Source organism: Arthrobotrys flagrans (assembly GCF_004000055.1).
Source record: "Arthrobotrys flagrans strain CBS H-5679 chromosome Unknown unitig_8, whole genome shotgun sequence".
NCBI lineage: Eukaryota > Fungi > Ascomycota > Orbiliomycetes > Orbiliales > Orbiliaceae > Arthrobotrys > Arthrobotrys flagrans.
The window spans coordinates 3648546-3673987 of NW_027137553.1; the positions used below are offsets into that span (position 1 = coordinate 3648546).

At 44.3% G+C, this 25442-nt stretch overlaps 6 protein-coding genes across 6 annotated transcripts; 4 read left to right on the top strand and 2 right to left on the bottom strand.

The window, feature by feature from the left end:
• Positions 1 to 1251: 1251 nt before the first annotated feature.
• Positions 1252 to 5551, bottom strand: DFL_007544 (uncharacterized protein; the record flags this gene model as incomplete). The annotated part of the gene is made up of 8 exons (XM_067637143.1): positions 1252 to 1270; positions 1323 to 1824; positions 1911 to 3299; positions 3404 to 3695; positions 3927 to 4009; positions 4394 to 4419; positions 4485 to 4528; positions 5087 to 5551. The coding sequence occupies 8 exons, from the start codon at positions 5549 to 5551 to the stop codon at positions 1252 to 1254; spliced, it is 2820 nt and encodes a 939-aa protein (XP_067488689.1).
• A 1491-nt stretch (positions 5552 to 7042) lies between these two features.
• On the top strand, positions 7043 to 9198 carry DFL_007545 (uncharacterized protein; the record flags this gene model as incomplete). The annotated part of the gene is made up of 6 exons (XM_067637144.1): positions 7043 to 7387; positions 7475 to 7825; positions 7902 to 7946; positions 8137 to 8592; positions 8691 to 8898; positions 8975 to 9198. The coding sequence occupies 6 exons, from the start codon at positions 7043 to 7045 to the stop codon at positions 9196 to 9198; spliced, it is 1629 nt and encodes a 542-aa protein (XP_067488690.1).
• Positions 9199 to 11531: 2333 nt separating this feature from the next.
• On the bottom strand, positions 11532 to 13635 carry DFL_007546 (uncharacterized protein; the record flags this gene model as incomplete). The annotated part of the gene is made up of 5 exons (XM_067637145.1): positions 11532 to 11708; positions 11778 to 11896; positions 11951 to 12557; positions 12672 to 13038; positions 13124 to 13635. The coding sequence occupies 5 exons, from the start codon at positions 13633 to 13635 to the stop codon at positions 11532 to 11534; spliced, it is 1782 nt and encodes a 593-aa protein (XP_067488691.1).
• A 1900-nt stretch (positions 13636 to 15535) lies between these two features.
• Positions 15536 to 16393, top strand: DFL_007547 (uncharacterized protein; the record flags this gene model as incomplete). The annotated part of the gene is made up of 2 exons (XM_067637146.1): positions 15536 to 15830; positions 15912 to 16393. 2 exons carry the CDS (start codon positions 15536 to 15538, stop codon positions 16391 to 16393), a joined length of 777 nt encoding a protein of 258 aa, XP_067488692.1.
• Positions 16394 to 17699: 1306 nt separating this feature from the next.
• Positions 17700 to 19433, top strand: DFL_007548 (uncharacterized protein; the record flags this gene model as incomplete). Its single annotated transcript, XM_067637147.1, has 2 exons — positions 17700 to 18269; positions 18363 to 19433. The coding sequence occupies 2 exons, from the start codon at positions 17700 to 17702 to the stop codon at positions 19431 to 19433; spliced, it is 1641 nt and encodes a 546-aa protein (XP_067488693.1).
• A 3444-nt stretch (positions 19434 to 22877) lies between these two features.
• Positions 22878 to 24312, top strand: DFL_007549 (uncharacterized protein; the record flags this gene model as incomplete). Its single annotated transcript, XM_067637148.1, has 2 exons — positions 22878 to 23291; positions 23359 to 24312. The coding sequence occupies 2 exons, from the start codon at positions 22878 to 22880 to the stop codon at positions 24310 to 24312; spliced, it is 1368 nt and encodes a 455-aa protein (XP_067488694.1).
• Positions 24313 to 25442: the final 1130 nt, after the last annotated feature.

The window sequence follows — 25442 nt, forward strand, 5'->3', positions numbered from 1 at the left end:
ACACGTACAACTACGCAGTTCAAATGAACCCCGCTTTTTTGCATTCTACCTTTTGGTTCTCTTACGATATCGAAGGCCTGGGAACCGTTGTTATGACATTCTGACCTACGACTACACTACGACGCAATTGAACCAAAGTTATTGTTTTTTCATGTTTGAAAGAAACTCAGGCTGAAGCTCCTCTCTTTTTTTTTTTTAAATACTTCATGTTCATTTTTCTTATTTCGAATTTCCCTTCAACAGCATCTTGGGAAGAGTTCGGGCGTTCTTGATTGTGGTTGTCTGGGCTTTCCGTTTTATCGCGCGTCATTTCCTGGGCCGTCGGAGATTTATTTACATTCGATACTAGCAAATCAAAAAAGCTAGATAATTAATGGGAGCAATTTCTACGGAATTTCAATTTTTCAAATTGTATTTATTTTTCTTAATTACAGAATACGGCAATGAAGTAATTGCAATCTTAACTTTGTGTGGTGTGCAGTGTTGGAAGGTGTGTCTTGAGACTTCCAATTTAACGGACAGGATTTGCTAACAAACAATTTAAGATTTATTGAGCGAGACAATCTCGAGCTTAAGGTATGCAGATACTTGTGTGACCTAGGCACGCTTGCTTAGTAATTACTTCCTTAATTTCTACACACTCTGGTGATATTGTTGAAGAAGCATAGCGCAAGTGATCTCAAGATCTCACACAGGTGACCTAATGGAGTTGCAACATAAACAACACATTTGGGTTTAGAATGGTCTCATACCTGGTTGCACATCACAAAGTGAGCAGCGTTTAGATCCCTCTTAGCTTGTCTTTACTGTCTATACGGACCAATATAATTCATTTAACTTGATTCATGAAGTGCGGCCTAGCCGACAAGCTGGTAGAAACGCCGCGTTGTATGGTATTCAGTATGTTTCTGGTGCATGCCGTAAAATGCTACTGACTCAACAATATCTTTGAGTCCTAATCTTAGCTGCTTGACAGCATGTGGGTTTTTATTATGGCTTAAAAGTCGATAGAGTGATTTTCGGAAATTTATTGAAGAACTTTCATTTAATTCGTAAACCTACCTAGGTATATACCCGAGGGTATATCCAGCTTCGTAGCGCTGATCGAAACTAATTATCGAAGTTTTATTTGGCTCCCGGGAATTTATAAGAATAGAGTTCTAGAATAACAGGAACAGAAGAGTAGTACAGCAATAAATTAACAAATATTGTGAAAATGTGACAACGAATCGAATTTCTTAGGACTATGTGCTATGAATCAATGAGGAAGCTGTAAAGCTTATAGCCCTTTAGCTGGCCCGGTAACTTTATCCCAAAAATACCTTACACCTTTGTCCCATTCCTTGTTTCCACATTCAGAATGACTTAAACTGGAAGCTTCTCTTAGAGCTTCTTCTATGCACTTTTTTGATTCCCTGCCTTGCCGATTTGAGAAATAACCAACTTTGAAACCTATCAACAGGACCCACTCCCACAAAGCGGACTCGTGTGGAATAGGTGTAGTTGGAGCCATCCACCAATTACCATCCCAGCCAGGACATAACGTAACCTTGTTGTAGAATTGAAGCGGTCCCCTGCCCATTCTTTTTGGGCGGGGAAGGTTATAGTTTATGTCATCGAAGGCGTCGAGAAATCCATATCCCCAGACCTTAGCGTAGGCTTGACCATTAGCAAGCCAGAAGCGACATGCAGCCCACTTTTCACCTGGAGGCCGCCGGTACGGGTCCAGTGGCTGAATTCCATAGTATTGTGTACCCCCAATGGTACGGCTACCGCCCCCTTTCCAATTCCAGGGATTAAGTGGGTTGTTTCCGTGACATCCATCTGTAGCGCATATATTTACGTTTTTAGAACCTCTTTAGAAATATCTGAAAGAGATATTTTGTAGACTAATAAAAGGCTATGCTTACCTAAAATATGATGTAGATTTTCTTGACATTCTTTCTTCGTCGGTGGCTTCGAGGTCCAACTAATCGCAATCCGGAAGTTTTCTGGGGATCCTTCGTAGAACGTCTTATCCAGTTCACCTTTTTTACCTTTTAGCTCAGGAGCATCGTCACCACAAACCTCGTTACTGTTAATTATGGAAGCAACAAGGTTTCGCTCCACATAATACCATGAGGTGACGGGGAGGGTTTGTATCCATCTCTTAGACGAGCCGGCAGAAGTGGTAGGCTTTGGTGTAGTAAAGAATAATTGTTTGCAAGCGTGTACAGTGTTTAGAGGAAGCGGTGTAATCTCTGGGACTATCGGTCCAATTGATCCTGTTACAGTCGTAGCCGTTTGTGATGCCATACTGGATGCCGTGGGCGTTATTAGAACAACTGGTGGAAACTTGTTTCCTATTGTAGAAGCTAGCACGGTGGAGATACCGATTTTGTTCAGGTCAAACTTCGACGGATCCTTTAACGAGACCGTGTAACTCGTGTAGTTTGTATTTGTAATTGTTGAAGTTAAGGTCCCTCCATCTGCTAGGGGAAGGTGAAGGACAATTATAGGCGCGGCTACAGCGGGGATTACCCACAAGAGTGCGCTATCAGCCCAAGTCATTTCTCCAACCAGAGACTCATCCACCCAATCCAAGGTCGGTGCTGGCTCCTCGGGTTCTGTAACTTGCGTAGGTGTATTCTCTTCTTCATCTTCACTATCCACTGGGGTGCTGGTAGCCCTGATACTTGGAAAAGATGCCGTAGAATGTTCTGTCTCAGTAATACTATGACTGCTATGCGTAGGCTCAGATGTGGTTTTTACGGTTGTAGCCGTAGTACTAGTAGTAAAGGAGCTGCTAAAAGAGCTGCTTGTGCTCAAAAAGCTGGTTGAGGAACTAGTTTCTGCAGGGCATTTTGGCCAATAACTCTTATTAGAATCCCTACCCCGCTTCCACGAATCCTCCGGATTATATACTGGAGGCGTTTCTTCACCTGGCCCCTCACCCCATCCTGGTGGCGAGTCCCCCAGGGCTAGATCTGTGGGTCGTTTTGGATTGTCTGAGATATCGTCATCTGAGTCCCACTCAAGCTCTTCGGGCCATTTACCTTGTACGACAGACTGAGCTACTCCGATCAATTCACTTTTCTCATTCTCTACTAGTTCTCTTGTGAGGGGCCCATAAGAAGATGTTCCTCCCTTGCACAGGCCCCAAACTCCATTGTATACGACTTCTGGAACTCGGTCTAGTCTATGGTCAGACTCTCTACCGGCTCGAGGGTACGAATAGGCATAGATTATCGTTTTCGCTTCATTTCGATCAAATCCCATTGCTAGAAAGTATGCAAAGAGTCCTGCAACTGTGCCCGCCGCTACATAAATTTGAAGATTTGGAAATTTAGTACGTGGCTGTTTAGAGAGGCAGCCGTATGGCAAGTATATTACACAAGTATCGTAGCTAATCGGAGGTACTTACCATAAGCTGTTCCCTTGACAGTACCATAGTCTCCTGGAGTGTGTGACACGGCTCTAGCCGGGCCAACTTCTCTGCCGTCAAAGGAAGAACTGGGGAGCGGTACTAGGATATCAACGGCTGGGGCAGATACCCGTAAGTTCAAATGTGTCTGGTAGTAGTTATCCCAGGAAATCATATCGACACCCCCAACTGTAATGAAGGGATTGGGTTCTTTCAAGGTCCATTTTTTGAGACCCTCCTTTGCCGGGAATCCAACGATTGGGTTGGTGACAACATTATTACCTTCAACTTCCTATTAGTGTGAGCCGAATAAATTAGCTATGAAGTCTATTACATTATTGTGCGAAATTCTGCTTAAGTGCGTGTATGTCTCGGTTGTAAAAGATCTATAGCTATGATGAACTCGCTAGGTCGGAGCGGACCGGAGACTCCTCACTTTGTGACATCTAGTACGAGATCCCGAGGCTAAACTATAGTGAATGCTATGGCACACGTATGTACATGCACCGTGCGGCATACTTACATCTTCCCAGTGAACACTACCTCCTGGTACAACAAATGCGACTCCCAGCTGGCTTAGGAGCTCGAAGATATGGCGGATACTTCCTATGAGATTATAATCAAAGGTATCCATTTTAGATTTTGGGATATTAGGATTGGAGAGAGATGTTAGCATCCATGACATGCTTATAACAATTTTTCGTCCCTTGAAGCGTCTCATAATGTCAGCATGGATTTGTAGAAGACTATCCAGAATATGAAGACGTGACGTTCTCCCATTTTTATCGGCGGCCACAACTATCACTGGTTTTGCTTCTCTTGCGGTCCCGACTGTTTTGCCGAATATTTTCCCGAACACTGCAGTTCCAGCACCCCTGATATCATGAATGTGAAAGTGAAGTTAGTCCAAAGTTACTAGACTATATATCAACTAATGTATTTGGATTTTGAATATGATTTCAACTTGCCACGAGTAATCCCGGAATTCACCTTTTGGGGCCGGGTATGGATCTGCCCTATTAATTACGTTTCAACTAGCTTAGCGACCCTCTAATGGTATTTTCAATTTAAATGATCTCACCGGATCCAATCTTTCATTTCCCTTGGGTGGATACCATCAAAATCCTGTATCAGTGTATCATAATTAGTGGTATATCCTCTCATGAAACAATATTTGGAAACGATCATGAAAGTTTCTTGCCGGATGGGTTATGTCAACTCCCTTGCAAATAACGTATACCACTACTTGTGCTTCCGTTGCGCGTCCTAATCTTTTGTCATAATTATATTGTACTCTATCCCATCCGCCTTCTTGGTTCCATATCCACGGCGGTGCCCCCAAAGCCCGGAGTTCTCGGGGAGCACGAAGCTGTCCCGTAATTTCTCTCTTCCCTATACTATGGTCGGGATATAGGTTTTTTAGTGTGGTTATATTCCTCGGCTTTAGCTTACTACTGCCATCAAAGACTGATGTCCTCTTTCGATTTCGGATAAACCCTGCTGGAGTTACTTTTAACCTTCTAGTAGGGTAGAGAGTTGCTAACGGTCGGATGGAAGCAAACTATAGCATTATGAAGACAGTTTGTTAGTATCACTGCTGAGGAAGTTTCGTCTTTCAATACCGCTCATAGATTTGAAATATGGCTATCTACTATGTATCACAATTTGAGTTCATATACATACCAGATCTTTATACTCCTTCTGGAGGTGTTTTACTTGTTGGACGCTGGTAATCAGGCAGAAATACCATATGTCAGCCTCCCCTATGCCGCTAGGTCCCCTAACCCAGTATTCCAGATCGGTGCCTTTTGCCTTTATACTTTTTACGGCGTCTACCATTTCCTGAAAGTATTTGGCTTTCGCCTCGGAGCTCCATGGATTCCCATAGGGATCTGGTTCCGAGCTTTGTTGTGCAGGAAGTTTAAGTAGAATCACCCAAGGGATTGGTTCTGAGTATTCATTTGTTTGCGACCCAGGATCACCTGGATCGGAACCGCCACTAGGCCCGCTACTTCCTTCGGTATCTGATGGCCTCCGAGCAAATAGCTTCACGTCTCTTTGGCTCGGTGAGCCTGACCATGAGATTGACAAGAAAGGGAATGTGAGAAGTACGAGTAAGACAATTTGCTGGGTAAGTAATATGTTCATCTTCGCAGCACTAGAGTTTAGTTCACGAGAAATACAAGGTGCGAACGCACAGGTTGAGAGAGATTAACGTTCAGAAATTAAATGATGCCCAAGATAATTCGCAGGAATTATAATATTAGTGTCGGATCAAACAAGATTAATGAATTGTTGAATGTTTATTGAGAGAATATCTTGAAAGTCACTGCTAGCTGCCGACGCGTGTGCTCTAGGATATAGATGAGAGTTCGGGATATATATATTTATCAAACATTCATGGCCCAAAGGGGTAAATTTAGTACCAACATGGCAAATTCAACCAACCACCGGAATTGAGCGCTATGGGTATATTTAGATTTACGGCACACAACCATAATATAAAATTAGCAATATTATAAGTTGTCCTTGAAACAAGGGGATGCGGAGGAAATTGCATGCGGAATTCACACGTATCGTAAATATAAATCGATGTTATGGCTGGCCCATTGCGTCGCCACACATCTATTTTTCGAACTTAACAATCCGTTGGGTCCAGTTCCAACTTACTGCATTCAATACCACAACTGATTACTAACTTTACGATAGCAAAACGTACAAAAGTCTAAGTAGACTCGTCTATTAGGAGCTAACTTGACATTTAACTTAATCGTTAGCCGGCAAAAGCGGCGGAGTTGTAAGATCTTGCGCCAATGGCTAGCGAGTAACTATACTACATATAGTGGCGCAGTCTACGGAATTTGTCGGTGAAGCTAATTGTTTGTAGACGAGTCATCTGAGACCTGTGTTTTGCTTCATTTCCGTTAAAATGTAAATTTAACAGTTGATGGGGATTTAACACAATAGCTATCTTTCAAACTTGAAGGTTTCAAGGGGCTCTTCCTAGCAGGCTTAGAGATACTCTCGTGCTGTGCATATGCGTAGGTGCAACAAAACTTCAAAAGACCAACTGTTCACGTTTCACCACAAGGCGAGCTGGTTCTAGAGTTTTTTTTTGGTTCGCTGGATGACTATACAGTCTAGCAAGCAAGACGAGCGTAGTTTATGGCAATGTAATGCTGTGGATATGAGAGAGTTTGGTGAAGCTCAAAGTAAGTGAATTATGCAACCCGTTTGGTCTCGATGCTACAACCTGTTATCATGATTGATCACGATCATATGCATACATGAATTCGAATAGAGGGTTTGGAGCTAACTTCCAAACTATATATTCGCAGTACCAAAGAGAAAACATTTGAATATTCACCAATGTCGATCTCTAGATACTTGCCCCGAGACTAGATTAGCCCTAATTCTTCTCACAATTTCCCCTCCTTGAATCGCTTCAACTACATTTAATTCTCAAAGTCTGAGTTTTGCCCGATATCATAGATAGTTAGTGAGTCAATCATCAAAACTTTTCTGAGTTTAAAGCTTAGTATTTCGAAACTCGACAAGTTAATTTATTGAAAAGAAACCCTAGCTCCTCTCCGAATTGTCTTATTGTTCTACCTCCAGCGCAATACATTCGTCCGAAATATGATATTGTTTCGCCTTTTCATATATTTACTAGCTTTTCGTACCGAGCGGGCATTTGCACCAGGAAGTAATTACAACGATGAGGATATAGGATACGAAGATATTGTTGAAGCCCTAGGAAGGGACATTAAGGTGTGGTGGTTTGTGCCGAGGACCGAATATATGAAGGATGAAGATTTTTTAGGGAGGTTTAATACAGAACTAGAGGCTTTCGCGGAGAAAAATGATGGAAAGCTAGAACATGTTTATCGATCACGTAGCGACTACCTTGGGACTATCTTTTTTACGATCAAACTTTTCCTGACCAAAGACCCTGAAGAGCTTTGGAATGCGCATAAAGACCATGTAAGAAGCCTCCGGAGCTCCCCAGATTTTCTCAAATATTGCAAAAATGATCTGTTTCTTAATGCCAGTATGCAATTATATATTTAGCTCTTATCATACGGTGAGGTCCCATACTTTAGGCCCGCTAGAATCCAGGAACACGAAGATCTCAAGAAGGCCAAAGTCAAGCCTAGTGTCCAAACCCCAAAGATGAGACCAGAAAAAAATGCGACCTTAGCGGTAAGGTCCGCAAATCCAGTCTTAGAACGAGTGACCGACCCCAATGAAGTGGAAGTATTTGAGGAGCCATTCGAAGATATGCAAAAACTATCCCAGCCGAAAGATGTCCCGCTTTCCGAGCTACGAGGTCACTACTACCGTAGGGCAGCAAAAGGACGAGATTCAACAGTTTATGTAATCGACTCGGGAGCGTGGATAGGGGAGAACAATAAGCATAAAGTCAGTTTGTCTTTTATATCACCTAGCTACTTACGTCATGAATTGGCGCTAATCTTTAAATTGTCACCTGTTCTAGGAGTTATCAGGAGTTCGGCTTGTTGACTATCTATTTGCAGGGCCGGTAAGTCCTAACACAAAACCCACTAATGGCACAATTTTTATGACTTTGCACTTTCTCTTTCATGCCAAATTTGCTGCGTTAAATTGATTAAAAGAAACGCTCCCCGCTTTTAATTATACCCATAGAATTTATATGATACCAGTTTTCGATCATATGTGCCTCCGAAGTTGAAAGTTAACGTGACTCGAAGGATCCCGGAACCGACATGATCGATAGTTGGTCGGAATTCTACCATGGAACCAAGGTTTTGAGTAGGGTTGCCGGTCAGCGTCTCGGAACAGCACCTCTTGCCAACATCGTTGTGGTCCAGATTCCCAATAAATTTCAGTACCTGACTGTTGCTCATATGTTTGACGCAATTCTTAAGACATATGATCACATCGTCCAAAAAAGGCCAAAGTTTGCTGTCTTAAACATGTCTTTATATTTCGCAACAGGGGACCTATCAGGAGCATACATACAGGGCGAAAATATTATCCAAAAGATTAAAAAAGATTATGATTATCCCGATGCTAGCCATAAGCAGGAGGCTACTGGGGTACTAACGACACCGGAAGCGGTTATCAAGCTTTCCAGATATCTTGTTGCGGAGATAGAAAAGTTGGGAAATGCTAAGATCGTCACATGCACAAGTAATAACAAAAATGTATGTAGTCCCGACATATTGAGTGGCTAGTAGGGCTTCTCGGACTTTCCGTGGGCGAGATGTGATCGTATTGTAGCTAATGCATATGACGGTGATAGGCCCCAGACGGAGTTTTGCCAGCCAACGAGATGATGGAATTTCCAAAAACTGTAGTTGTTGTTGGATCCACCGGCTTAGATGACAAAGCAATTTACCAATACTGGGATAAGGTTAGGGTGTATGTACCTGCGAGCAACATCATGGTAGCATCGTACGACTACTTTGACGATAGTCCGACCATACTTCCAGATGACGGAGTATCATTCGGTAATTTCATTCCCTCAACTCCGTACAAAACTCTCTGCCGGTTGGTATAGAAAGAGCTAATGGCTGTGAGAAACAGGTACGGGTTCCGTCTCCGGAATGTTAGCGACTTTTGTTTCAGAAGGGATTCCTTTCGACAATGTTGTTGAACATCTTTATAAGCTCGCTCATTCTCGGAAGCCGCCGGGTGTGGGCGACCCAGAAGGATACTATACTCCTATTGCATTTAATGGGATTGAAAGAAGGGAGTGGCCCTCCACAGTGGGAGACCAGGAAGGCCTTGAGGAATATATCCTGCCTTAACTTCAGTATAACTTATTGTACGTCGTAATGTTCATCAATCTGTACTCAGTATATCTCCATTATGCTATAGGTTTTGTAGAATAGTTACCAAGAAATTCTACAAATTTAGAATCAAATGCCTATACCTAGTTAGTATATTGTGCGACGAGATCTAGTTACGAGACGATATGATAGTCTCGGGGTCATGCGCCGCGGTTTATAACGGGATTAAACTTTGGTTGAAATACAATGCAATTCTTTGAAGCCAGGAATCTTCTGATGTTCGGGTGGTCACCGCATGCGCACGCGCGCCAGATCTACAGACTAAATCGGCGGTCAACTCACAACTCTCGCCAAGAATGTGGTAAATCCAAATCAGGAAATTTATGTTGTTCCGGGAAGGGAACTTCTGTTGTCAAAGCGAAAGAAGTGAATTGGGAGGTCGATAGTCGAAGCTATCGTGAATCCCTTTTATTGTTGAAGTTGATCGTTGTCGATTGTCGATGGTGAAAAATTATTTACGTGAGGGTGGCTTGTTTAAAATAGTAGGAAGCAGGACCACGCGACGACGTCACATGACGCTATGAAGCCTGTTGGGGCGCAACAATTTACCGCATGAAACTTGCAACAAAATTAACACAGATATGGCGCCAAGCTAGGTCAGAAGTAAGGTCGTGCCGATCCCTCACAATTCTAAGGCGAGTGACTTAGAAGAAAGTCCCTCTAGATCTGTAAAATTAGTCAAAAAGCCGGCGGATCCCATGAGCAATACATTTTGGAAATCAAGGTCCGAATCATCGACTATAAGAACGCAAAAGCGATTCTTAAGGGAGCGGCTGAAGAGAGCGGTGTCGAGTTCCTATCAAGATTCGCGATACGCAAAGCGCAAACCACAGTTGCTACTATGCTATTTAAAGTAGCGCATTCAAAACACATCCGGGTTCATGTAGATGCTGTATTCCTAGCGCAGGGCTCTGTCGGCCGTGGCGGCCAGGTGACCAGCTGGAAATTAGCAAAGTCCTTGTCTGAAATTGAAGACTACTTGACCAAGCCGAATGGTTTCAACTACACGCTTTTTATGCTTTCTCATCCCTTCAGTCGAAGGCGATGCGATCTGAGAACTCGGAAGTGATCAATAATCAATAGCTTATGCTACACGAAATTCTGTCCAAACTACCAAGAGCGGGATACCACAGACCGCCAGCATGCAAACGGTATCGAATTGAGCAACCGTTTAAACAAGAAATTTAAGCTCGGGCATCCATTCAACATGGGACTACGAGAAAAGATTGGCCATCCTGAATCCAACGCGGCAACATCAAGGCGCCACAGTCCAAAGGACTTGGCAAATCGTCTCGATCTGGAAGCTCTCGAGGATCACAAAACGAAGGCTCTACTGGACCGGGAGACGGAGATGCTAATGGGCCACTGCCTGCAAAGGACTATGGCCTTATAGGGACATATTCAGAGAGTGAGAATGGGTTTGTCTACACTCCTAGCGATGAAGATAGACTTAAATTTGGCTAGGGTGCAGTGTCAAGAACGCCTAACCCATCACCATCTACATGCCTATCCTTAAGCTTCGCTGCATCTTGGATGGACAATCACTATTTTCTATGAAGTTAACTACTCACATCTCACATAATTGTATGCGGGATGTGGATGGAAGCGACTCCTCTTTCATCAGAATCAAATCAGTCCCTCATTTTTGTTTTTCTCACTTGAAGGGGGGTTTCTTTAGGTAGTTTTTTTTGTCCTTTTCCTGGTACTCTAAAGCGTGTATTCCTTTAAAGATGTTCTCATTCTCCCTTACAAAGCGGGGTATGTTTAGTTTGGTTTTGCAAGGGCTTCTGCGAGCATCAGTCTGTTTCGATCAGCTTCGGTTGGATAAAGGCAAGTGATCTATATACAGCATACCTGAATTCGATTCCTGTTAATTACTCCCTCTCCATGTTCGCAACAGATGGTTTCATCACGACAGTTAGTCGTATAATTTTTCAAAGCAGGAATCAATTTAGCTTTAAATCGACTGGTTGAATTATTACTTTTTTTGGATACAAAAAGGTGGTAAGGGTAGATTTTGGCGCAGTGTCAGGAATCCACGCATGGATATGGGGGTGGGGGGGCAAATAGTCAATAGCATAATAAATATTATACTCCAACGAAATAAGATACATAGTTGTAGTTGCAGCCAGAAGGAAGACCAAGCCTCTCTAGTAGCATATTTTATGTTTCGCGACCCTAAGTGGTCTCGTGAATCAGCCCGCCCCCCGCAAAGTGTCACACTGCGTGTGAACCCTAGGCTGTTTCAATAATGTTGGCAACGGCATCGCGATATCCCTTAAGCTCTTGAATTAGGCCCAGGAGGCACGGCATAGAGAACCGTTCGCACTCTCCACCCACTTCTCTGAACCAACACAGTTGAAACAGTACAGTACGCCATCTGGGTCGACTTTATTTTTAAAAGAGAAAAGGCGCGGATAGTTGGCTCCCCAGTTGGCGGCTTGCCATCCTTCGCTACCGTACAGTGCCTTGTCGCATTGAAAATTAGTTTGTTGCATCTAGCTTATAACAGGACAGTCATACGCTTTGAAGCATACCTCGTTAAGATATTGGCCTGTTTCTGGGGCAAGTTTCCGGAGGTTGTATTCGAGCACATCACGTGCATGGTTCACCACGGTGTCTTTAACATTCGGCGTATCCCATCCAGATGCAGCAACTAAACATCGTGTAAGACACAAATTTCAGTGTAGTTAATATTAGCGGCACTCACTGAAGTGATTATAGGTACGCCTCCAGGCAGGATTCAACGCCATATCAACATCTTTGTACTGTGCAACTCCAGGTCCTCCAACAATATGGCCAAGATATGCGCCAACGAAAGGGCTCCACATCTTCTTCAAAGTAGCGGCAAATAATGTCGGATCTTCAGTTAAGGCTTGAGCATCGAGGAGACGGCTAGGTAGAACTGCTGTGCTTCCTACCTCTGCAGGACGGAAGAAGTTTACAAAGTATGTCATGTAGTCTGAGAAGGAATAATTCTGTTGTTGGTAAATTATATGGTCTTTATATTTGCTGTTTGTAAGATTGGCGTAAAGTGGTTGCAGTATGTCTGACGCTTCTTCAGCAGTGCCATTAACCATAGTCAAAGCAGCAGCCCAGTTGATTTTCCCGGTTCCGTCGGGGAAAATGAAAGAGTAGCCCATCAGTCCCGCTTCTGAAATGCGAGGGATGTCAGAATGAACGTGCGCCATCCAGTCCCACCAAATATCAGTGTTAGTAGAAGTGAGATTGAAAGTTTGTGTAACTATTGTTATCGGCTGTGTCGGATACGTCTTAATCGTTGCACTTGTGACTACGCCGAAGGTGCCACCGCCACCCTATCAAAACATACTCGTTAGTTCATTTAGATATCTCCATCTCTAACCCAAGGTGTACGTGACAAATTAATTCCATTACAGTAAGCTTAAGGGGTGGGCACGGTTTAGACTTACCCCTCGCAGAGCCCAAAAGTATTCAGAATTCTCACATTCATTAGCTGTTATATATTGGCCCGACGGCGTGACAAGATTTATCTCGAGGACTTGATCTACGGCCATGCCGTACTTGCTACCGATTGGCGAATGACCGCCACCTTGCATGAAGCCTCCGATGCAGCCGACAGTAGGATTCCCACCAGTCACAACGAGCTTGCCATGCGGATGGGCCAGAAGAACCAAATCTTCCCATTGCATACCAGAGCCAATCGTGACCGCCGAGTGAGGTTTGGTCTTAGAACACTTCTTCGGTTTGAAACTTTCTGTGAACTCAGCATCTCGCATATAGTGAGTCCAGATACTGAGTGAATGTGCACCGGATGAGCTACCGAAAGACAAAGGTTATTAGCCAGCCACGTTATAATACAGGATTAGGAATGTATATATACTAAGTGCGGGGCATAACTTACCGGCCGAGGAACTCATGACCAGTGTTTTTGACAATCAACCGAATGTTATATTTTTTCGCAAACTTCACGCCAGCTTCAACTTGGTTAGGGTTGGTAGCATTGATAACATAGACCGGTGAACCAAGAAGTGAATTACAGGTTCCATTTGCCTCGGTCCCATTGGTAGGAGGGCAAGGATTTCCATTCCAGCCAGGTTGCATAACATTGAAAGGAGATTGAGTAATCCAAGTATGATATCTAGATTCCTCGCTGATCTTTTCGCAGGCTTCCTGGTTGTATGCGGGTCCCGGATAACAGACAATTCCTGGAGGGACAGTTTTGAGGAGGGCACCATTGGTGGTCTTATTGAGCCGCGACCAGGCGTGAGAGTCCGGCCAGCATCGTTGAGAGGGCTGGCATTTGCATTCGCTAGGATTATTACCAGTAGCCTTGGCATATATCCTCAGAGATGAGAGATACGTTAACGAGGTTAAAAACTGCATCGCAGGAATCGAAAACCTGAGGAGCTTCATTTTAAAGAATTAGAATTCGGGCGATTGCTTTGGTCTGGCAATTGATTTTAAGTCACGATATGGTATGTTCCCTTACTAGCTTTATATAATCCAGTTCATGGCCAAAATATGGAGATGTTCTCTAACCGAGTTAATATCAAAGTGCGCCCATCGTAGCTCGGTCAACGTATTGGTCTCACGAACAACGTTATGTTCAGTGAAACACCGTCCGCAGCGGTCGGGGTGACGGGGTATTATATCATTTGGAGCGGTCTCAAGGCTGCAAGCCTGGCAGACTGTGACGAAAAGAGGAAAGCACTCCGCTAATCATGATATCAGTTTTAAATGTTTTCCTAATAGAATATACTAAAGCTTAGAGCCAAATCCAAGCAAGCTCGCCGCCACTCCGAAAATTAAACGAAATCGCGGAAATCACATCGATATGGTTTTCCCATTGGGGCATTGATTCTTAGCTTAGGCCGCCTTGGAAGATGACTACTTACTTGGCAGCTTTGAATTCAGTATCGTGTGGATATAATCTGGGTACACTGGTATACACAATACATACGACTGTTGGTCGATTACGTATGTCCACGCACCAGGCCGGCATAGCGTCGCCCCTTCGAACCCCGAGCGGGCCGAGGCGCGGCTGTGGTGTTCTTCACTGCTAACATCAAAGCGGCGCAGCCCCAACACAATTGCACAAACAGATCTAAGCTTCACCAAACTAACGTTAACTACCACAGGCATACAGCTATAAACTAGTCCCGCCAATAAGAGTGGAATCTTAACAGTGTGCTCCCGCTAGTTTGAAGGAGTTTGTGTTTCAAGGCGTGGGGGCTAATACAACAATTCGGCCAGTATACGTACAGAGTGTCCTTAAATTAATAAAATCTTCACGATACCTATAAAGAGTTCTTTTTCCTGATGGCTGTGCAGCCTGTACGTAGTGTTATACTCCATTGCTAACTGTCACATTTAAATTGTCAAGCGCACGATCATGGAATCAACGTAAAGGGGTTGTAAGTGTTAACAGTTGTTAAGATTGGTACAATTAACAGAGTTGTTTCTATATAGATGACCGACTGCGGCCTAGCTAACTACTCTATTATTTTATTCCCCATTCGATCGCCGCATTTTGAAGCACTAGTATGTAAGTGCTGATATTATTCGTAACGGTATGACAGGTGCCACACACACACTCGAACTTGATGTTAGAACATGTCGGTCTCACTATGTTTCTGGTCTGCCGATATATTGATCTAGTCGGCACAGTCTACAGCTGTCTTCCCAGTGGGTTGCACCCCAACTTGTTTCATTGATATCTTGTAACTAGATCACCACTTGTAGATGGTTATTTATATAGCAGTTTGAGTACCAGTATCTATGGTTTAGTACTTAGTTATCTATTAGTATTAATATAATTCCAGACTCTGAAAAAAATTTAAATGTATATATGCCTTCCTTCAAAATGATGCTCAAGGTCACTCCCTCAACCTAAGTGAGCTCACCGCATATACCTAGGCCTTAGCAATTTTTCAGACCCTCAGCTAAACCCGTTTAAAAAAAAAGAGTCTCTTTTATAAATTTAAGAAATTATTTTACAAAAGGCAGCATGTTTTGCCGTCTGAAACTTCCTACGGTCACCCTCGTGCTATTGATGGCAAGTCAACTTTTACGACATTCCGGAGCCATTCCATTGCAATTGGGGCAACAGGCCTCAAAAGGAGACATATCGGTTCCAAGGACTCCGTTCTCTGTAATTATAAACAATATCACAACAGCAGCTCGGCCTCAAATTAAGACTATATCTTCACCTCTCCCTGATACAAAATCCGAGAGCCGCGCAGGGAACACTTCAAGCCCACTAAATGATAGGGCTCCTGGCGACAACACACGATCCGGACCTTACGTTACAGAAATGACAACACAGTGTCTAGATATAGAACATGTCATACAAATAACAGAGCAAATGTATAGGGATAGGGATCCTAACCCCAACAGAGCTAGTAGGAGCTACCCAGACTGGAACCAGATGATAGCAGATTTTAGTATCAACCTGATGGAGCACTTTATTGATAATGAGATCAACAAATGCGAAGAATGCCAGTGCAAGATCGGAGAAGAGGACGACCAAAAATTATGGGGGTTATCGGCAAGCGGCACCCCTGGCTGTCCGGACCAACAAACTGCTGACGGATGCCAGCTGATTTATGGTAAAAAATAAATAAAAAACACCCTTAATCCTCCTCCTCCTTGCAGACTAGCTTGAAATACTTGCTAACCCCCCATTGCAGGTTGTCACTGTACGGAGTTCGTATTTGATCCAGATGAAGGAGTTTCGGGTGTATTACTCCAAAGACTCGGCGGGAACACCTACCTCAAGGGAGACAAGCGTTTAATAAATGATGAAGCAGCACAGCGGCTGGGAGAACAGATGAGGAACAGAATGTATGGCGGTTCGGGGTCGTTCAGACAATTGGCGCCCCATACAGTAGAGCCTTACGAGCTTGAGGGTCCGGATTATTTCGGCGAGTCCAGTAGGAGCGTACATCGCCTGCAAAGAACGAGATCCGGTATTCTCCCGCTATACGGTGATTCTTACCTTGCACCGGCCAATAAATGGAGTCGGCTACCAGGCTTTTTAAAGAGAAGTGTAGAAACTGAACTAGAACACAACAATTCCGAACTCACACACATAGATGCCCCAAGTCGTGGTAGGAGACCCCCCTCCCCCAAAGCAAACTCCGTCCAAAGCTTACAAATTCTAAGCAGATGATCCTAACTAGCAAGATGCTGCCACATATACTCTATCAAAACGAGGATAGAATGTGCTGGGAGATACCCAAGATGCTCTTTAAACGGCTTGCGCCCAAGAACCTATAAAGATACACATGTATACTGATACACAGTTCCTAAGGATTTTGTGGACCTATTTTGGGTTTTGCATTCCCTCAATTTACATAAAAAATAATAAAAATTTTCACGACAAAAACTTTTGCTCGCGATTAATTATTCGGTTTTTATTTCGAGTTCAGTCTAAAGCGATGGTTTGTGTTGAAGTTGGATTTTGATTATACATGCCTGTATGGGACATTCAAATTGTGGGGGCGCCAATTGCGAACACAACCATCTTGCCAATAGAATAGAGCAAGTAACCACCCGGTATATATTCGAATTATAGTCCCGTAACTTCAAGAAATAGAAGGGAGTCTCGTAACCTAAATAGTATCGCCACCTCAGATGTGTCTCGTTTTGTACTTAAAGTCTAGATGTAATTGATAGTCTGGTCGGGATATATTCGCGCCACATTGCATTGCCTGGGTTTCCCGCTGCCACGACCGCTCGCATGTTACCAGATTTCGGAGTTCGGATGATCATAACATGCGGTGTTATTGTCAATTTTACCGGTCATATTCCAACACTTTTGATAACTTTCGAATCCAATGACATGAGTCGTTATGTTACACGGCTATGTCTGAACAGTATCCAAGATCGCGATCGTGAATTCAGCTTAAAATTGTAAAATGCCCAGGTCTTGGCACGATACTAAGATCTTGGTTGACTCTTTTCGATGAGGTGATTTTGGTTGACAATGCTTTTCTGCCCACCATTTCAGTTGACCTGACCAGGGCTGAAGAAAGCCCCAAAAACCGGGATACATGCATTGAGAAGCCTGCGTGGGGAAACCTTTGTGCCTTTGGTCAAAAGGGCACATGGACAATGCCAGGTCTGCTCTGCACCTTTGAAACCGGTATAAACGGAAGCATTCCAAGTGGAGAAAATTTCAGGGGCGATCATCGTTTATATTAAATCGACGGTTTTAAGCAATATAGGCCCCACCGAGATAAAGAGGGTTAATCGGTGCTTGGCTTGCATGGGTATGACCTTTCCATTGCAACTATCTTGCGCCGCGAATGTTAACTCGTCGATGAAGTCTGTTATTCTTTTCTTAGTCTGCAGTTATTGGGCATTGCTTCTGAGGCGGTAGGCTGCGTTTCCGCTCGCTTCTATCCTTTATTTCCTTTCGATCCTTTTCTAAAACGTTTAAAACGAGAACTCGGCCCACGCCGCCTTCTTCCAAAATGGATTCCGTGAAGGAGCTACCGGATCTATTCAAGAACTCATCGCCTACCACGATGCGTCGGCTGCGGACTTCTTTCTTAGCATTTTGCTTGACAACGCTGGCGGTGTCGGTGTATCTTCTTTGGAACTATGGAGCCACTCTTCCTCGTGTTTTTCATGGCATTGAGGACGTCGATGATAGCGTCCAAGGAGGTGTTTCCGCGACCAATCCACAGTCTATCGATATCACATCCTTATCAACATCAGTTCTCGCACCGGAGTCTTCATCAGTTCCTCCGCAGGGCTCCCCATCAGACCATGGAGCCGGGTTAGATGAATCAGGCTCGACACATCTTCCATACTTCGACCTTGTCTGGTGGCTTCGTTCAATTGGTCGTGTCCCCGGAGAACCTTTGATCTTTATGATTGCTAGCAACGCAGATATGGCCTTGACTTTCAACATGCACGAGATACTAGAAAAGTATGGGAGGGAAATCAATTTCTTTGTACTGTGCTTGGAGAAGGCATGTCTTGATGCGCCAGAGGTTTTCACTTATGATGTCGTCGGTATGAATAAGAACTCTGTTAAGGTAAGACCCTTCATTCCGGCTCAAGCTCTCGTAGACCCTTTCGAATTTGGTCCTCAACACAATCAAACTGTTTTGTTATTAACATTCTTGTAGATTGCTGCAAGCGTTCAAATGCTCAGGGAAAGGTTCAGCTTCGTCTTCATAGACCCTGATGTCTATCTTACAGGATCTATAGACCCATTTAGTGTTATGCTATCATTGGATGAACCTGACTGGGACATTCAGTTTTTCCCAGGCCCTGTTAGAGGCTCGAGGGGGATAGACTCCAGTTTCTTCTATGCCCGACCAAATGAACACACCAAAGAATTCTTCAAAAGAGTAAAGAACAACTGGAAGGAGACTGGAGACCAGGACCTCAACAGCCTTATGAACGTCGTGGCCTTCGAAATGTTTAGCGGGGACGGAACCTTGAAGATGAAGATCCTAGGTTCTAGAGAATTCAGAGGTTGGGGAGACATGATCGAATGGGAATCAAAGAACTTCAATAACAAGGATGCGATCAATGCCATACAGAACGAAACAGCGGTCGTTCATATGACGTGTGTCGAGCCTAGCCTCCGTAGCTACATAGCCAGGAATTTCGGCGCTTGGTATGATGTCGAAAGTTACTACAGTGGAAAGCGCAAGTTCTTAGCAGTTAAAGGGTTGGAAGGCGACGCTTCCCACGCTTCAAAGATAATTGGATTCGCCGCAAAAGTCGCCATGGACAGTTATCGAACACTCATCTTCCCGTCATCAGCAATTTTGACACAGGCAAGAAAGAATCAGCAGACAGGAGCCTCGGACTATGTAACCGTTCCCGAGTTTCCGGCCTACAGAATCGCCAGCCCGTCCAGCCTATACACCTTGAATTTACGCATCGTCGAAGCTACATACTTGAACAACAGGGCACGGTATACGGACGAGCCTTTAACTCAGGAGACGATAATAATGGGCAACGGTCACTCAGCCAAAGACCCGACCACTGGGAAGCCGGTTGTGGTCCAAACTGTCCTTGATAAGGCAAAAATTGACATTATCTGGTTGGACATGGGCAGTGGGAGATGGTGGGATCTTGACGCCTCTGGCGCAATGGCTACATACACTAAGGAGGTGCAGGATGTCATCAAATCCTGCAGCAACGCGAACGAAGAATTCTTCGAGTGCGACAAGAGATGCGTATAGACTACTTTTAATTTGGTTAGGGATTTTTTTTTCTATGGGTCATATTCGGGCATTTTTAGCGACATATTTTTCTCCTTTGTTTCTAGAGGCTGGAGGGACTATCAAAAAAAATTAATGTTCATAGAGGAAGACACGCAATGTATCAAGTTTCAACGTGAACGGCTTCGGCTCTGCAAGGAAACCTGCTGGGTTTTCTTGCGCTCTCCCAATAATTCATACTTTTGTTCACTATTGCTAAACCGTTTAGCCCCGGACGTGTTCTTCCCCCTTCTGTGATTTGCACAAAAAATGCCGTTTATTCGAATATGCAGGATATTGCTTACGATATAATATGCTCATCCGCACCTTCATGGATCCACCTCGTTTCTCAAAGTTTGTGCCATGATCAATTGATCATAATGTCTCCGTGAAGAAGAGTGAAAGGTGATCGCCTCATAAAATACCAAAAGCCCGGATAAACTTGTTGAGGGGAAGGGCATCCTGCAAGCTTTACGCTGCATTCTACTGTGTAGTACGTCTGTTGAAACACCAAAGAGAATGTCCAAGGTGCGATAATCCAGGTTCGTTGAAGCTCATGTGATAGGAAAATCAAGGTTGGGCAAGGGGGACATTGGACACGCCATTGAGAGAATGTGGTCATAGCGTCTTTTTGAGCAAGACCTGAGTCTCCACCGGACTTACACGTATTGAGGCAGGGGCACCAAGGGTTTAAGTTCGGATCAAACCGTGCAGGGCGACTTCGAGAATCCTCGTATGGATGGATTTCTGCGGTCGCGTTCTTCATAAGCTGGGTGAAAACATGAAGCCTGACATCTTGCGATTCTACTTCGTACTCTACTTCGAACTCTCCAATGCTCCGCACAATCTGCCATGTACTTAGGTACTAAGTTATAATTTAAACCAACTAATTTTGAAACATCGATTCCCCAAATACTCCGCATTTGCGCAATCACGACTTGCGTTGATACTTTAGTTCTTCGAATAAAATATGAACTTCTAGACGATAAAACGATAAACGACCTACTAACCCGCTTCCAAACGAGAACACGGATTCATTGTAGGCATATAGTGGAGTGAAGAGAAAGTCTTTTGGAGAACAAATGGCTTCCTTAACTCGGGAGATAAACCTACATATGTAGGTGGTTCACATCAATTGCCGGAATCGCCTCCTCAAAAAACGATTAAACCGGTGAACCCTAATTTGTGAGCACAGCCCCAATCCAAATGCCATGTTGCTGGTTCAACGGAAACCTGGAAACACAAAAGTGACAAACCAGGAACGCATCGACCAAATTATATCGCAGGCTGCTATCACCAGACCCAAGTCGCCATCAGGGACCGGGGTAGTAATCAATTATGTCGAAATGCAACGCAATCAACCATGGGGCTACGGTTGAATTTCAGACCCTAAATCCTTAATGCATGCTGGAGGATGGGCGGAATAATAGGTTCTGACTTTTTGGGCGGTAATACGCTTTGGGCTTCGAAGGAGACAGTCCAGCCGATTTTACTCAACAACGGCCGTGCGGAGAAGCGTTATGTTTAGAGCTCCGACCTCAGTACGACATCGGCTTCCCGAATATATCGCCACTGCTAATGTCTTAATTTTCAATAGAGTTATAACGTTTCGTCAGCCAAGAATAACAAAGCTATATATCAATCGATAAGGGCATTATGATGAAGCATTATAATTACTTGATAGAGTTGTCGATCGTGCTGTCTACAATTGCATCTACGGGCGAATACGGACTCTAAACCTTCTCAGGGAATCCCTAAGCTTTGCTATCTCCACATTCAAGACATATTTGATAATAAAAAATTGAAAATCTTCGACTTTTAAAATTCTGGCGCGCCATCATCGGATCCCCTCTCGGCAGATGTTCCTCCAAAAGTTAACCCAGCTAAGGTCGCAGCTGAAGATGAGGAAGCATTACACTAACCACAAGTGGAAAGCTTCGAGAAGAATTTTCACCAGGGAAAACCTTCTAGCGTCATTTTTCGGAGCGTTTTATTGGGTGCTGCCTTTATTGTGTTTTCCTCTCTCAAGGATCTAGGCTCTCCACATATCACGAAGTGAGACCCTAAGCCTTGGGGCCGACATTGCCTCCGGCGGTTAAGCTTTTTGTCTACTGTCGTGAGCTCTTATACAATATCAGACGGTACGGAGACTTGGTCGGTCGACGGGAGAAAAGCGGATCTCGAAGGTTGGATTTACGGCGGAACGATAAGTGTCGTGAGTCTGTGGGTCTAGCTAGTCATCAGAAGTGGGGAAGCGAGAGGTTGGAGACGAAGCTAGTTAATTCCCTGTGTTACGTCGAAAGAATCACACAACGTCGGTAGATATGTGTTGGCCCGGTGAGAATAAATTCAACTCGTCAGTTCGAGTTACGATGTTATCGCGATGTTGTATTTTCGTGGTCTATGACGGATACTAGAATGCTTGGTCGTCGCTTCGAGTCCGTGTATGAATTCTCACTCAGGTCAGCGCGGAAATTCCACTGGCACGCACGCGAGAAGAATTCTGTGATCTCATTTGCTGTAAACTTCGGAGGCCAACCCGGACTTGTCAAAGATAGACAACAGCCCAGCCAAGATCGCAGAAAAATGTTTCCGCGCTTGCGACTTTTTTGGACGCATCCCATTTGCGTCCCCAATGTTTTTTTTTTTTTTTTTTTCTCGATATTTTATCGGGTTTCAGTCTCGGCAGCTAATTCGGCGGTTTTCAGAACTTTATCTTAGGTCGAAGGGTGTACCACCGTTAAGCGACAGTTCGCCAAAGTTATCATTCGTCACTTTTTAGAGTATAATCATGGGCCGTCGACCAAAGATAGCTAAGCCTTTCGACAGAGTTTTCGGGGCTTTTAGTGCGGTCATGCATGGGCCAGGGACTAAGGAATTAACTACCAGTTTCCTCATCCTGCATCTGGGGAACTCTTCCACATGCCCGGCCACCACTACCACTATCTTCATGATGGCAACTAACTTTTCCTAAGACTTTGGGGTCTTGGGGTTGCGGGGGATACAAACGACTTTCGACGAACAGAGGGTAGCGTAGGCCGCTACCACTGGGGATGGTGGCTTTAGTTTCTCCACTCGACGATAATTTCCCCAATCCAGGAGGTGGTACTGATATTCATGACGATGTATAAAATGACCCTCAATTTCTCGCATGGGATCATTTTTTTTCCCATCAGCATCGGCAGCAGCGGCTCTCGAGATCTCAACAATAGCCTATAAGAAGCATTCGATTCCAAAGTCCTATATTTTTTTTTATACATTTATATAGAGATCTCGAGGCTTTTAATATAACAGCTTTGTGGATTAAATCTCAGGCAGACGTGCTATTTCCCAATCTGTCGCCCCTCTCGAGATCGATATTCCGCGCACATCCCTCGACCTCATCTCAACACTATCCATATATCTTCAGATAGATATATTTCAACAATGGCTGGAGGTGTCCCAATTGTTGCGCGCGCGGCCGCGAACGATAGAGAGTTGACTGGTGCAGCAGCATTGACTCTTAGACAGTCGCTGCTTCCATGCACTCTTGTTACTATCCTCTTCTTCCTCTGGGGTTTCGCATACGGTCTTCTAGATGTTTTGAACGCACACTTCCAGAGTGCCTTAAGCATCACAAAGAGTCAGAGCTCTGCTCTTCAGGGAGCATACTTTGGCGCATACTTCTTGTTCCCTCTGTGCTTTGGTGGCCCACTCTTGCGACGATTCGGTTATAAGGTTACTTTCATGACCGGCCTTGTCATTTTCGGTATCGGATGCTTCTGCTTCTGGCCTTCCGGTATTTATTCGTCCTTTGGTGGGTTCTGTGGATCCATGGCTATTGTTGGATGGGGTCTATCGGTGAGTGAATTTATAGCATGCATGTGAAAATCAGTTCACCAGAAATGTAACTAATAGATTATTCCAGACACTCGAAGTTTCCGCGAATCCTTACCTTGCGACCTGCGGTCCTCCAAAGTATTCCGAAATCAGACTGTCAACTGCCCAAGCCGTTCAGGCTACTGGAACTGTCGTCGCACCAGTTCTCGGCTCCTACGTCTTCTTCAAGAATGCTGAGGATCTTAACTCCCTTAAGAATGTCCAATGGGTCTACCTTGGTGTTGGTGTATTCGTCTTCTGTCTTGCTTTCGCATTCTTCTTTGCCCCAATCCCGGAAATCACCGATGCAGATATGGAACTCCAAGCCACCTCCGATGAGCTCTCCCAAGAAGTCGAACCTTTGAGGAAGCAGATTACTCTTTTCTGGGGTGTTGGAGCTCAATTCTGCTATGTCGGTGCACAATGCGCAGTTGCGGGTTTCTTCATCAACTACACCCTCGAAACCGGCCGTGATCATGCAACTTCTGCAAACCTTCTCGCCGTTGCTCAAGGCCTCTTCGCCATTGGCCGTTTCGCAGGAGCAGCGATGATGAAATTCGTCAAACCTCGCTATGTTCTTCTCACTTTCCTCATCGGAACATGCGTTTTCTCCATACTCTCCATGAACATCGAAGGAACAGCTGGTCTCTCATTCCTCCACGTCGTCTTCTTTTTCGAATCATGCTGCTTCCCTCTCATCTTTACCCTTGCGATTAAGAAGCTTGGTCGTCATACCAAACTCGGTGCTTCGTTCCTTGTGTCTTCGATCTCCGGTGGAGCTGTCTGGCCACAAATTCTTGCGCAGGTCGCTGACCGTAAATCAACCCACTTCGCTATGCTGGTTCCATTCATTGGATTTGCTTTGGCGACCACTTTCCCAATCTATGTCAATCTCTTCCAGCGGGAGCGTATGGATATTGCATTCGAGACAGTTACTCCTGGTCGCGATGTGGAAGAAAGGAGTATTGACGACGAAAAGGTCCACGTTTCTATGAAGGAGTAAAAATATATTTACTGTATAATTAAGTGAGCCAGCGTTGATTGTTCCGCCGAGCTCTTATTAAATATTTATGCTGGAGCTAGAGATTTATGAGCACTAAGTAGTTAGCGGATTTTCCTTTTGTTAGTAGGGCTATACTTTTGTATATGTATCTCTCACTATGTTTCTCTTTAGTTTTTTAGTCTGTAGTGATGAATATATAGACCTATCATTTATCAATACTGTACCACATCTATATTTTGGACTGGGCCCCAATCCCTATTCAATGTTGAGACTCTGTATCATCTTTGCCTTGAACTTGAGAGCTCTAGAGGGCTAGTAGCATAGCAATGTTACACAAGTTAATAGAGTGCCAAAAAAATCAACCACAATTGAAGCTAGTTGACGAATCAAATATATACCTCTCTTTGACCCTAAATATGGAAATCAAATACCAGGGAACGGCTGCCAGACTACCCCCGTCCTACTGCTTCCCGTCATCTTCCTGCCCATCGGCCTGCGGGAACGTCATCCCGTCTACAACACACACTCCCAAAAACCACACGCCCAACTCATTCCGGCGGTCCCTGCGCCAGACCTTTCCTTCTTCGCCCCACACCACCAATACGTCATCCTGCGTCTTCTTTTGACCAAAAGAAAAATCCCGTGAGCTGAACAGTACATGTACATGAACCTGCGCTGCTGGAATGCAGGTCATTCTATATTCGTAGAAAAGAAACCCTGGGAGAACATTAACCCCGTACTCTATTTTTTCTAAGGAAGTGGAAAAAGTGTCAAAAAAAGTTCGGGGGTGGAATTTCTGTGGTTTGGGGCTCCACTCTTTTGGCACGTCTCCGCTTTTTGACCTTTTCCTTGGGTGCGGTTTTGGTGAGAGACTATAGATAGATACTTCCTTTTAAGTACATTTTGGTTGCATATTTATTCTAACCGCATACCGTCATTTCGTGGACTTCTGGATTTCTCAGCTTTCGGTTTTTTTCCCTTTCTCCTCCTTTGCGGAGAGGCACCTTCGCTAGACTACCTATCGTGATATTTTAGACACGACAACGCTGCCAAACATTGCATTCCAATCCTTTTTATACTATTACAACCACATCTCACAAATGAATCGGTAGCACAACGTGAAAAGAAAA